Consider the following 14234-nt stretch of genomic DNA (forward strand, 5'->3'; position numbering starts at 1 on the left):
GTAACAACCCAACATGCTGTCATGCTTTACATTCCCTTTGTGTTTGAAAAGGCAAAAATGACAAAGCTGACGTTTCAGGAACAGGCTGCGTCATTGTAGCTTTAGACATTATTTTGTTACTGCCTTTAAAAACAAAACAAAAAACAAGTGTTTGAATTCATGTTAACCAACCCTTTAACATTTTTTTTTATTTTTTGCCTTTGATAAAACACATATAAGAATTTTTTCTGGTTTAAAATATAATTGTTGGGCATAATTGTGATGTTTAGGCAAAGAATACATAGTTTTTGTTTAAAAATATAAAGTTTAAACAAGTAGTTTTAATACCATGCCTTTTGCTAGACACTAGATGGCGCTTTAATACTATCAGAGAGCAATAGCTGAACCACTTGTCTAATAGTGACTATTTTGCAAGGGTCTTTTTTGCATTTGTTTTCTGAATTTGAGTTTATTTTTGAACAGGAAGTGATCCTTACTGCATGTAGGTTGTGGTTATTGAAAGCTCTGAAGTTTGCAACAAGAGAATTAGCATATCTCTTTCATTAGGACTCATAATGGTTGCATATAGCAACTTTCTATTCTATTCGTACACACACAGATGCACATTTCTAACCTCTAATGCCACTTTCTGCATCTTCATTCATTAGTATAAAACGTCAGAAAGAATTCAGTCAGAGTGCTCACACTGGCTAATGACGAGATCTCCAGTGCAGATAGGGCAAATGCACTGGTTTTGTGGCTCATTAGAGGCCTGTTGATGCAGTTTAATGTCCTGGGAATGAGAGGAGCAGTGGTATATGCTGGTTTCTAATTTGGTTATGAGCACGATGGTGCTTGTCTGGATCTCATCTTTAAAGCTTGTCTTGAGTTTGAGGGAAACGGATGTTCAAGCCACAAAAAAAGAGAAATGCCAGTGACTAATGCACTGCAGCAATTACAGAGACTACAGGAGACACGAAGATCTGAAGAAAAGATAAAATAGAGACTGATTATCTCTTCATGCTGAAGAGTCAACGACTTAAGGAAATAAAATAAAACTCTATTTGGCTTAAACAAAGCAGTCTAGTTTCTTATTACTACTGAAGGAGATGTGGGTTGGGCGTCCACTCAGTGAAGTCATTTCCCAGGAGTCTGTAATTAGATTGGACCATACCCTCAGTCCCACCCACCCCCCAGAGTGAGACCCCCTTTGTTGTATCTGGTGGAAGCAGGTGTACTCACACACTGAATACTCCCACCTTTCACAAGCACAGTCAGGGGAGTTGATCTCCATTGGTTCTACAGAAATACTTATTTACATGTTTACGTAATTAGCAGGCGCTTTCGTCCAAAGCAACTTACTAGTGATAATGAAGCAAGCAGGTTGCCTTTGAGGCTAACAAAACACGAATCAGTCAGTCCTAGGTGGCAGTGAGGCAACCAAATGAATCATAAAGGGAAGTGAACAAGGAGTGGACAGTAGTGTGGGGGACAGCTGCAGGGAGGGTCCTAGTTTAGCAGATGCTCTCTGAAGAGCTGGGTCTTTGGGAGTTTCTTGAAAATCGACAAGGACGTCCCTCTTCTGGCAGTGCTTGGTAGGTCATTCCACATCTGTGGAGTTAAACATGAAAAGAGTCTGGATTGTCCTGAGTGTGGTGTAGGCACTGCTAGCCGACGATCCCTTGATGACCGTAGCGGCCGAGCCGTGACGTAAGCCTTTACAAGAGAATTCAGGTAGATGGGAGCCGAACCATCCAGGACTTTCTTTGTATGCTAGTGCTGGCGATTTGAATTTGATGTGTGCAGCTAGCGGTCGCCAGTGGAGCTCAGTGAACAGAGGTGTGACATGTGATATTTTAAGCTGATTGAAGACCAAATCTTCTGCATTCGGGATCATTTGAAGAGATCTCATAGTACAGGCTGGAAGACCATAAAACCCCTCAGCTTACCTCATGAAAAAGGCACGTACCTGAAAGGGATGGCTCAGATCTTGGTGGACGTCTGTAAACAAAGCCATGAATAATTAATGTTTTGGTGCAGATTGTTCTGTTAAAAGCTTCAGAATGGAGAGATGGTATTTAATTCCAAACAAGACAATAAGAAAAGGGGTTGTCCAAGCAAGGCCTAGACCGAAGTTAGATTGTTGTAACAACATTCTTGATTTTATAAAGGACTTAGCACTTACCTTTTTTAATTCCTGTAGGAAACGTAAAGTTATTGCCATGCTCAAACTTTTCAAGACAAATTTACTAGTCCTGGCAGGCCAAAAAATGTCCACTCATCTATTTCAGGTTGTGGTGGCAGCAGCTTACGCAGAGAGACTCGTTCTTTCAGTCACTACCCAAAGCTCGTGATCATAGATGAGGGTAGGAAGGAAAATCGACTGGTAAATGTAGAGCTTTGCCTTCCGGCTCAGCTCTCTCTTCACTACGACAGATCGGTACAACTCCCCATCACTGCAGACGCAGCACCGATCCATCTATCAATATCCCGCAACATCTTTCCCTGGGATTTTTTTATGGTGGTCTTTTTTCTCATGTTTACTCATCAAAATATGTCTAAAATGCGCAATATAGTTCAAATCTGACCATAACGATGTTAGAAAGTATCTTTCTACATCAACAGCCTGGAGAGACCAAATGAATCACTCTAGAAATGCAGGGGGTGCACAAAATCCCTCCAAGAGCTGCAAATGCCCGCCCAGGCTTTACATTTAGGACACGCCTGCAGTAGACCATGCAGTAGTTCATATTACCACCAACTATAGCAAAGAACATAATTCTACCAACAGAGCATTAATGAAACTTTAGACTACAAATTCTGGTTTGAAACTTTTGAAAGTTTTTTATTTATCAATAATGAGCCATCCCATTGAGACACTATGCAACAAGCACAAGACTCATCGTTGAATCATTTTGCAAGTGATAGAAATGGGGAATTCCTGACAAAATCCATATCGTTCCTGATCTCCGGATACACAGAGGAATGTACCTTTCCCCTGTGAATGATCAGTGAGTCACTGTCGGCCCCAATCCCTAATGCCGTGGAATCTGAAAGGAACGAGAAACTAAACAGAAAACATTTTTAGGTTGTGTGTTTTTCACCACATAAATGGTTGACGTTGGTTGTGTTTGTGTCCTTAGGGTGTTTTTTTTTTTCTTTTTCTTAAAGTAATCAATGTGAGCAGACAGGGAACAGCATGTAATCCGAGTACGGGAGTTTTGTAATATGAAGCCTAATAAGCAAACAGGAAGCTGACAGCGTGGGGGAGCATGGGAAGAGTGTGGCTCTGGTTGTTTGGAATTAAAAGAAGGCACATAAGCCTTTGAGGAGTCAGTCTGAACTGAACTAGTTGTGGTGTGATTTCTTGTGACAGTCTGGTGGTTGGACTTTTAATTCCACTGAGTCCAAAGAGGCTGATCACAGCTGATGAAAAGATCTTTTATGCTAAACACATCACATGATGTAAAGATGGGCCTGATCCCTTTGATTTTAAGGCCTTAGACCTCATATGCTGATCTAAGTGTGTTTGCTTTCTGTTAAAGTAACACTAAATAGTTTTTAAACTTCAAGCTAGAGCTTTAACGTTGATCTCAGTGATTGTTGAGTTAGAAACTTGACCAGATTTATTTGACACCACTCTGCAGCCCTCTGCTGGCCAGATTCTGGACTTAACAGTTCTGTGGGGCGGATAGGGATTATAGGGTGCACTCTTACCCCGGCTTTCCACGAGAGCCGTCAGCAGCATGTTACTGCAGCAGCACGTCATAGCTGCTGATAGGAACGGCTGTGGTCAACAGAACCTTTTCCACCGGAGCCGTCAGCAGCCGTCAGCAGCGCGAGTCGGCCGCGTCTCAGGAGCAGCATGTCGCGGCCTTTACGCGCTGGTTCTATTTTCTACGCGCGACGCCTCTGAAACGGGTCAAGTTCGACATTTTTGGGGAAGGAAAGACAGGAAATTGGACGCGGAAATGGAGAGAAGCTCCAGAGATTTTCAGAATAAAGAACGCACTGCTTTCCGGTTGCTTTACTTTTATAAAACGTTACTAACTGTGCGTCCCCGTGAGAAGTTATCACCTAGCTAGCGGTCTCCTTTGTTTTTCAGGTCCGTATTGGCGATTATAAAACGGACAGAACATAAAACACAAACCATGTTGTAATTTTCTCCTGCTTGTTGTTGTGTTTACTGACGAAGTCACTCGTGTGACTTCGTGCTCGGTCGGTGACAGCTGCTCCCCTGCTGCTTCGCGTCTCATGGGAAGGGCCAAGCAGCAGCTTACGCAAGCAAGACGTGCTGCTGCAGTAACGTGCTGCTGACGGCTCCCGTGGAAACCCGGGGTTATACCTGCATTGTGGCTGTTAGCTATTTTCAGCGCAGCCTACACAAGTTTGAAGAAGCTGAAAAAGGCCTTAAAATCGTGGGCTGACGGTGGCCTAGCCTTGTTGCTACTGGACTTGTAAATGACCTGTATTTGTGTAGCGCCTTGTTAGGATTCTACAACCCCCCAAGACACTTCACAACACAATCAGTCATTCACCCATTCACACACACATTCACACGCTGATGGGAATGAGCTACGATGTAGCCACAGTTGCCCTGGGAAACTGACAGAGGCAAGGCCTGCCATACACAGGCGGCACTGGTCCCTCCGACCACCACCAGCAGGGTTAAGTGTATTGCTCAAGAACACAACAGCAGCATTGTCTGGTGAGAGCTGGAATCGAACCTTCAGATTACAGGACAACCCGCTCTACCTCCTGAGCTACTTTGTGAGTAATAAGTGTTTGTCCAACACTGTGAAGCTTTCTGATTTGTGGCTTATTTAGTAAAATTTAGCTCATGTCAGTTTTAGCGTGTTGGTAGTGCTAACTATAGCAGGCTGCTGCAGGATTGTTTACAGTAGTTGTAATTCCACATTCAACCAGTAGATTGGAGGGGCAGGAAACTGCTCTCTGTTACCTATATGCAGACATTTGGAGGGTTTTTTTTTTGTCAGAGAGCATCATCTAGAGACAGAAAAATGTATTGCATCTTTAAAGCTGTAATAGCAAATCTGCAAAGCAAGCTAGCTTTCAAAGAGATGCTATGAAACGTTTTAATATTTTTAAATCATTTTGTTGAGTCAGTATGTGCTAAAATGACCATTTACAGGGATAATGAAATGTCACTCAGACCCCACTGGCTCCTGGGGCCAGAATACAACTCCAGACTTGCAACTTCAGAGTTGCCGTTCCGGTCCCTGCTGGTGGGGGGAGCTGGAGTCCGCTTCTAACATAGCTCCTGCATGTTACTGATGGTGAACACAGTTTGATTTAGTGATGAACCACTCCTCTAGAAACTAATGAAGTCCGAGGAGACATTCCAGCGTTAGATGAAGGCGTTAAAAGACAAAGTCACGGTGAGGAATTAAGTTTCATTTTCAGTTTAACCACAGTGAATTAATGACGGACACTAGGGGGGTGCCTAGTATCCCTTTTAACGCAAACACTGTTGTAGCGTGATGAATTGTCCATTTCTGACCTTAAAGGCAATGCTCCGTTTTTCTCTTCTCAAAGCAAACCAGAAGTCTCTGACACAAACCTAATCTGCGTGAGATAGTGCTCAAGAACTTATGCTCTGCTCCTAAACAGTTTCCTTTCCAGCTCAAGAGAAGACTGAAGACAAAGGACTCTTTCTTTTTATAAATCAGAAGAACTCTATTTTAATAAAGCTAATCAAACAAAGTGTTAGTCCAATAGTAAAATGTGAACCAATCTGTGAAATGACAATGTTTATGATCAGTAAGTTAAAATAAGTAACATAACTTTAAATGTTTCCACTAGAGACTGATCACACGTAATGTTAAGAATCACATGACACATTTCCTTTTTCTGATCCAATCAGAGCCTTCCAGATCTGATGCGAGGCGTGTTTTGTTGGTGCTTGGTAAAGCTGTCCTTTTTTGATTCAACCGTAAATCAAAACATCCAAATTATAAAACTATGCCCACGTCATCTTTAACTCCAGTTCAAAGCTTTCTAGAGAAGTTGTCGGAGTGGCCAATCCGTAACTTTCCTCTTCAGCCGAAAGAACCAAGGACAAGCTGGATAAAATCTGTTGCTGTTCCACCTGCTGCAACGGTTCCTTTCAGAATAAAAGCTGAACCATCGACCCGTTTTTTGGGTCTTGCTAGATGCCAATAAAACTGTCATGACCCGGAAGTATCTCAAGACTGGACTGTTTGGCGGCCGCGGCTGGGCTACAGGCTTCGGCTCCAGAAAGGTCCAAGCTGGACCTCTACACCTCCTGATCTAGACGGGGACTTCCGCTGGGTACGTAGACCGACAGAATGGCGTCTCAATGTGTGTTATGAATCTCCAAACCAAAAGCTTAGCGCGAAACATCATCTTCACTCCCATCAGAACTAACTGTTTCTCCAGATTTGCTGGTTCTGAACATCTCACACATACACCATCATCAGTCTTACTTCACCTTAGTTACACCATACGTTTAGTGTTAAAGTTAGTCTAGTTTTAATTTGTTTAGCAATAAATCTTTAAACTTTTTAAACTTGACTCTCTTTCTTTTGTCTCTGAGTTAATACGAAGTGGTTACGTAATCCCTGCAATAAAAAGTTCCTATCTTCTGGTTTAAACTATCCAAAGATCCATAAGATTGATTTCATATTTCCAATGGAATCTCACATCATATGGATCATCAAATAACAAGTAAATTTAATCGTTACACTGTCACGGAACTCTCACCATTCCCATCGGCTTTCATCTCCAGCCCACATTCGCCTGATACTGGCATTCACATTGCCAGAAGATCTGAGAAAGTGCTAAACACCAGTCACCATTTTCTAGGTCCAGACGTCTTTTCTAGTCTGTGACTTCAAATTGTGTTTTTCTTTTTGGGACTCAGGTAGTTTGTCCTAAAGTTGAAGTGGTAGCAGCCGGCTATTTCTCCTCTGACGTTATTGAGCAGAGAACCTCTCACACCATTGGTGTTCTGTTGCTAGACATGCAAGTGCGTAATGAATGGAGGACCCAGGGAACTGCAGTGAGACCAACCACCGGATGGTCCAGTGGTTGCTTTTGGTTCAAAACATGTTAATGGCAGAGGTTTGCAGACAAATGCAAGAGAACCACTTTATTCGTTTTCTTCCCTCGCAATATATTTATAGCTATACTATACTAGAACGTTGTTAGGATGCATGGACAAAAAATAGTTTTAATCTAATATATTTTCCAAATTTGCCATTGTAGCTTTAATTAAACGAACCAAAAAAAAGTTATTATCCATGCGAAATGTCGCCCACTCGGCAGCTGTCTAGGTTTTTCTGCAAACGCTTGCACTTGCTCTGTGATTGACATCTGTACGTAAGCAGATGTCTAACACTGTTGGCGAATGCTGAGCGCTGCTCAATTCAAATTGCACGGGGCGCTACGGGATGTGGGGCTTAGTAAAAAAGTTTGACCTATTGATTTTATCATATCACAGTACAGAGTGAGACTATTACAGGTTTCTAAAAAATTCTACATAATTCCTGAAAGGGGGAAAACTCCAGATTACATCTATAATGTGCTGCAGTGGAATAACACAATCAATGAATCTATAAAACTGCATGTGTTAGAGGATTTGTGTGTTTGTGCATCCTTACCAGGACAAACAGAAAACAAAAGCAGGACAAAATCAGTTATAATCTGCTTGTTATCACATAGAATACGTATGTGTCCCTTAATTCCTGCTCATGCTTTCTCATAACAACAATAAAGATTCCCGATGGAGGTGTGAGTAATGCCTCTGTGCTGCTCCATGTAATTTAATAAACGCTCCACCGTTATTTGTCATCGACCGTGTTTACACCTTAATGTGATGCTGTCTGCCGGAGAGATTCGATAAAGATTAGATCACTTCTGTTTGATGGTGCCATTCCATTTTTATTTCAATATGTTGTTTTTGTCTTCTCTTACCTGAATAACATCAGATTTAATTTGTTTTAGCCTCCCGGTTGTGTTCCCGCTGACCCCATGGGGGATGAATAAGCAAAGATAGTTTTATTAGTGAAATTCACATCACTGTACACCGTATATACATGAGTAGATTAGCTGATTTTATGCTAGTCTTAGGTTGAATATGATCCTTTTTGTATTTAATCAGTTTATTATGCAAATTGAACAAGAAAAATTCAGCTGAAATCTTTAGCAATATTTTTGTTGGGTAACCTTTTTGCTCTGAAATTGAATGTGGTTGAATTTAGCAGGCTACAGATTCCCAACAAGCAGCTGCTGCTTTGATGATATAACCCAGTCTGGATCAATAGCATCCACTGTTCTTGCACCAGCACACAGACGGGGGTCTTTATGTAATCAAACCATCTCCAGCAGACCGATATGATGGTGGGGCTGAGGTGGAATGTTCACCATGCAAGCTAAAGCCAGACTCGTCCACTATTAGACATCAGGGTGTTAAGGAGTCCTGACCTGAGTGACTTTGCCTGAGGTCTCTCCATGGGGGGCAGGGGGCATCGGAGCCTGACCTTCCATTATAAACTGGTTTTATTGTGTGTGATGCATACTGGTTTCATTTCTGTCATCAGGTTTTTCAACAGACTCCATCATACAGAATGTGGCATTTTTTACAATATACACTTATTATATTACTTCACCTGCATGCATGGTTCTATTAATGTGGATTTATTCACTTATTTTTGTTTAAAAAACTTAAAGGTCGAATATGGAACAATTTAATAAAAAGCTATATTTTTTTAAGTAAAAAATACCTCCACAGGGCATTTAGAGGTGAATGAGGGTGCAGTATTTTCTTTAAGAGCTAAATTTTAATGAAAAAATCGAATATTTCTTTATTTATTTGTTCTATTTTTGCAACTACAACCCCCACACACTAGAAATCGCTTTGCTGTTCGTGTTCCATAGTCCACATATAAAGCTGAAACTCATAGTATAGTATAGTATAGTATAGTATAGTACATTAGAGTAAACATAAAAAACACTGCAAATTACCAAATAAACATGTTGAGTTAAATTTGTATAAAAACATTTCTACACGTATTTTTGTATTGTGATTATAAATTTGTTATGAAAATTTTAATATTTTTATGTATTTTAAGTATTTCTTCTTTTTTTATGTATTTTGCTGAAGTACTCTTTGTTCTTTACTCACCTGTTTTGCTCCTGTGTAACTAATTGCTGCTGCACCAAAATTTCCCCACTGAGGTACAATAAAGAGGTCTTCTATTCTATTCTAAAATACATAGAAAATAAAATAGCTCGTTTTAGTTTTTATTATTACATAATTGACTTCACGGAGTGGACGTTTGTCCTGCACTCCCTCTGCTTACAAAGAAATTAATAACCCTAAATGCATAAAATATTATAATAATATTAATAATTAAGATTCTTAATAAACAAAACTGTTAGATTTTTAAGGAGGTGCAAATATATGGCTTTTCTTGAATCCTTTTGCACACTCGCATTAAAACGGCCGCATTCCTTATTTTTTCTGTAAACATTTAGAGTTCAGTAACATTAGTGTCAGCAACGTGCATTTCCTGTAAAGCAGCAGGATCTTTGTGGAGCAGAAACAAAGAGGGCGTATGCTGGAAGGGGAGGTCTGCAGCCTGCAGGCTCCTCCTACCTGCATAATGAGCCGGGTTGAATGAAACCACCAGACAGCGCAAACAGACGCACGTCGGGACGCAGGAGACGCGGTTTGGGGGACCGAGGAAGGACTGGGATGCTCTGGGTCTGACCTGAGCAGATCTGTGCAGAAGAGGCAGAACAAGAACTTTTCTAAATCTGAACCAAGCAGATGGAAATTAACCGGGAGTACAGCTTTCTCTCCTCCTCGGTGCTTTAAGGTCAGATTACAAAGAGACGAGAAGCGCCCTGAAAGATGGATCCTTTCTTTGTAGAGGTGAGTTAACTCCAGCTTCTTCCGTCATCAATCCCGTTTTTAGCTGAGCGTTAGTCCTGAATGGAGGTGGGACCCCTCACTGTCTTTTGTTTTGTTTAGTGGCGCACCATCTGTGCGCGTTTTCTGTCTTTGTAAGGATATATTTCAGATGGGTTGTTCTTTTTTGCCTTCAAAGAAACCTTTATTTTCATATTTGATTCAACATTTTTTATTTTTCTCACGCCAGTTTAAGTCACTGTAGAAATGCTTGATCTGGTTTGGATGTGCGTAAAGTGTGACGCTCAGCCCAGAATCCATGTGCTCCAGTGGAATTATGATTTTATTCAAGGAAAAACACTCTTTATATTACAGCAACAATCCAACCACATATACGTATTTAATATTTCATGTAGCCGGACATCCTGTCCAGATGTGTCATGTACCATTCCGCCCAGACAAGGTTCAGTAAAGACTGGCTGCAGCTCTGATTTGTCATACATCTCTGACTCAGAGGAGGGCACACACTCACAAGGGGAAAACTGGGAATCTCCTCCCATTATTCCCCTCCTGGATCTTTTTTTTTTTTTTGGCAGCATCACACTTATCTGACCCTCAGTGATGTCCCTGCATGGATTTAATCAATTTCCCTCTGGGATTAATAAAGTATTTTTGAATTGAATTGAATTATATATAATATTCTGTATAGATGTTTAAAATGTTTTACTTGAAGCACTAGAAAAAAAAGATATTGTGGGATTTTTGTCCTAAATCAGCAGTTTACGGCTCTAAACCGAGTCATTATTTCAAATCGTGGATCAGTATTCTTTCACATAAAGCTTTTGTGTTGCAAACAGATGGAGGTGAGCTGGATTCTGACTCATAATCTGATTTTATTTGAGTGATATTCTGAAAAGATTAAGATTATCTTAATTTAGAGTTTGTTCTGTAGGTTATATTCCATCTGTTTGGGATTTAATTTAAGATTCCATTCATGCAGGTTTTAGTCGTGGAGGGAATTAGTTTATCTTTGGTCACAGGGACAAAATTCAATATGTTCACACATACATATTTATATATATATACAGTATACCATTTAAAATTTCTGAAGGACACGAAATAAATAGGAAATTATGATTTTTGTCATAGAGTTCACATTACCAGTTAAAAACTCGGCTGTAACGAATCTTCTCCAACAGATGTTTACAGATGTTTGCATCTGTATAAAACTAAACCAACCAAACTGTCCGGGTTCTTTAAATGACTGTTGGTTTAATGGAAGGAAGCCAGCCCCCTGAACACTTCAAAGTGTGGATTTAATTAAGCTGAAATTCTGGACGTGGAGCAGAACTGAGATTAAACTAAACTCTGTGAAAACAAGCACAGCAGGATAAACCCAGGGCACGATTTACTAACGTGGGTCTCACAATCTGCCGACAGCATACGATTTAGCCTGAGGTTGTTAAGCAACACGATTATTGAAGAGGGTTTCTGTGGTGGAAAGTTTAGCAACACTGATGTTTCGTTTACTGTGGATAGATCTGAAAAAACTCAGTTTGGTGAAGCTGGGATTAGCTGTGATCAGATTGATGAGCTTTGGAAACTAGAAGCTACTGCAAACTATCTAAATATAATGGATGGATAAAATGGATGAAATCCCACCATCTCCAACTCAACCTCTCTAAAACTGAACTACTTGTCATCCCAGCAAAACCATCCATACAGCACATTATCTCAATCCAAAATGACTTCCTATCTCTGGCTCCTTCAAAGGCAGTTCGAAATCTGGGTGTTGTGATTGATGAACACCTGACCTTTAAAGATCAAGTTGCCTCTGTTGCTCGTTCATGCCGCTTTGCGCTGTATAACATATGAAAGATCAGACCATACCTAAAACAACAAGCCACCCAGCTCCTGGTGCAATCTACTGTTATCTCCCGCCTCGATTACTGCGATGCCCTTCTAACTGGTCTTCCAGGCTGTACTGTGAGACCTCTTCTAATGGTCCAGAACACAGCGGCACGTCTGGTCTTCAGTCAGCCAGAAAGAGCACACGTCACCCCTCTATTCATTGAGCTCCAATGGCTACCGCTAGCTGCATGCATCAAATTCAAATTGCTAACACTAGCATACAAAGTCAGAGATGGTACGGCTCCCATCTACCTGAATCCTCTTGCAAAGGCTTACGTCTCGGCCCGGCCGCTCCGGTCATCACAGGATCGTCGGCTAGCAGTGCCTACACCACGCTCAGGACAATCCAGACTCTTCTCATGCATCGTTCCACAAATGTGGAATGACCTTCCAAGCACTACCAGAACAGGGGCTTCCTTTTCAATTTTCAAGAAACTCTTGAAGACCCTGCTCTTTAGAGAGCATCTTCTAAACTAGCACCCTCCCTGCACCCATCCCCCCTCTCTACTGTCCACTACTTGTTCCCTACTCCCCATGATTGATGTCAAGTTGTTGTTGTTATTGTTGTTGTTAGCCTCAAAGGCAATATGCAGATTGTCTCTTGTAAGTCACTTTGGACAAAAACGTCTGCTAAATACATAAACATAAACATATAACTAAATATTTAAAAGCATTTTTACAAGCGTTTCCAAATCCATGAAGGATGCATGTGTTTGGTATGGAGTTCTGACATGAGCACATGAAGTACACATTATGAATACATTAGTCACAGCTGATCACAGCTCCCATCTAGAAGCAGGAATATCCTACGCTCTCTTTACCAAACGAAGCAAGAGCGACTGAAGCAAAATGAACTCCAGAATAAACTCCAGAGACTTCAAGATCTGCTTGTTTGCTTCCCTGAAATTTGTCGATGATCTGCGGCAACGTCAAGGTGCTGCATGTGTGGCAAGCTGTTACGTCATATAGTGCAGTGGTTCCCAAAGATGAAGTTAGGTGTCCCACTGTGGGTCACAAAGATGTACACTGGGGGCCTTACAGTGTTTACTGATCAGCGCATGCTATTTTTGTCATGAGTAAAGAATTTACGGTTGTAGTCTTAGTGTTTGTCTTGCAGTTTAAAAATCAACTCTTTTGGAGAAAATATGTTTGAATTTTCAAAGGAAATTTAAAATAAAAGCAAAGATGTCAACTGATAAACGGTGACCCTCAAAAGCTCTCCATTTTGATGAAATAGAATAAAATAAAATATAAGAACTTTATTGAAAAGACAGCAAGCAACATTTTGAATGAATGAATGTATTTACATAACAACTAAGGAAATATACAGACTAATTCCATATTAATACAAACATATATGGTTTCACAAACGAGAACTGCTGTGTTTTTTGGCAGTCTGTTGTTGGTTTTATGCAGTTTCACATTCTTTACAAATCAAAGATAATATGGTGTTTTATTAACAAATTACAATTATAAAGAAAACATGTAGGTGGTAACAAACAAGAATGTATTAACAACACTACTGATGTCTTTCCAAAACTTGAGTGTGAAAGCCGAGTGGATTTGCCAGAATGGGACGTCATCAGCGGGCGCAGGAGCTCGAGCCGATCTGGTACCGACACCGTTTTTACAAAACAATGCCGTGAATTTGCTGCAACACCGTGGCGGCATCAGGGACCCTTAGGTTGCTTATAAGTGGTCAGATTGTGGTGGTAATGTGGCGCATTTGTGTCCTTTTTATAAATGATTAGGCAATGGCGGCATAAAGGTAGTATGGGGGCGGTGTTTGCGTTGCCACGGACTTCCGTTTATCTTGGACATGACTTGCTTTTTATTGCGATTGAAGCCATGATTGTTAAGTTATTTTTAACAAGTTGCTCCTAAAGGTGTCTGTCTCCATCAGCCCCGGTGCAGTTTCTGATGATCTGAGCTTCAGTGGAGCGCTGAAGCGCTCCAGCTTGCTGTCTCAGCTGATTTTGTTCAAAAAGCAAAACTTATTTCCCGTGTTTACTTTCATTTTCAACATATTTGCCCACCGGAGCTTGGCATTAACTCCTCACGTCATCACGGCACCTCCCTCTGTTGCTGTTTCTAAAACATTACGGCAATATTACTGTCAAGCGAGGTGGAACGAATGCTGCAAAATGCGTGCAACACCGTGCCGGCTTAGTGCATTTATAAGACACACTGTTGCGGTAATATCACGCTGATTAGCCGACAAGATGTGTCTTGTAAAAAGGGCTGGTGGAGTCGCGTTGCTGCTAGCCAGTCAGAGAGGTCTGAAGATCAGGAAGTAGGACTTCAAATCCTTCTGCCTTCTATTTCCCAGTCCTTTGGCCAACTTATTATTCCTGAGACAGGAGCACCAGAACTTTTTTTCCCCACAGAGATTGACTCACGAGGCATTGATTTACACTAGAGACCACTGCAGATGTGTTTAAAACAGTGA

General features: G+C 41.0%; 1 protein-coding gene across 2 annotated transcripts in view; it reads left to right on the top strand.

Moving 5' to 3' along the window:
• The first annotated feature begins 9688 nt into the window (after positions 1-9688).
• The window catches only part of myo10l3 (myosin X, like 3), a 73970-nt gene continuing 69424 nt past the window's right edge, over positions 9689-14234 (top strand). For both annotated transcript variants that reach the window (XM_015966642.3, XM_015966643.3), the window contains exon 1: positions 9689-9898. In XM_015966642.3, coding sequence (XP_015822128.1) covers positions 9878-9898 — 21 coding nt within the window. In that variant the 5' untranslated portion in view covers positions 9689-9877. The remainder of the gene's footprint in view (positions 9899-14234) is intronic.

The sequence above is a fragment of the Nothobranchius furzeri genome, chromosome 14, assembly GCF_043380555.1.
Source record: "Nothobranchius furzeri strain GRZ-AD chromosome 14, NfurGRZ-RIMD1, whole genome shotgun sequence".
In the NCBI taxonomy this organism is placed as follows: domain Eukaryota; kingdom Metazoa; phylum Chordata; class Actinopteri; order Cyprinodontiformes; family Nothobranchiidae; genus Nothobranchius; species Nothobranchius furzeri.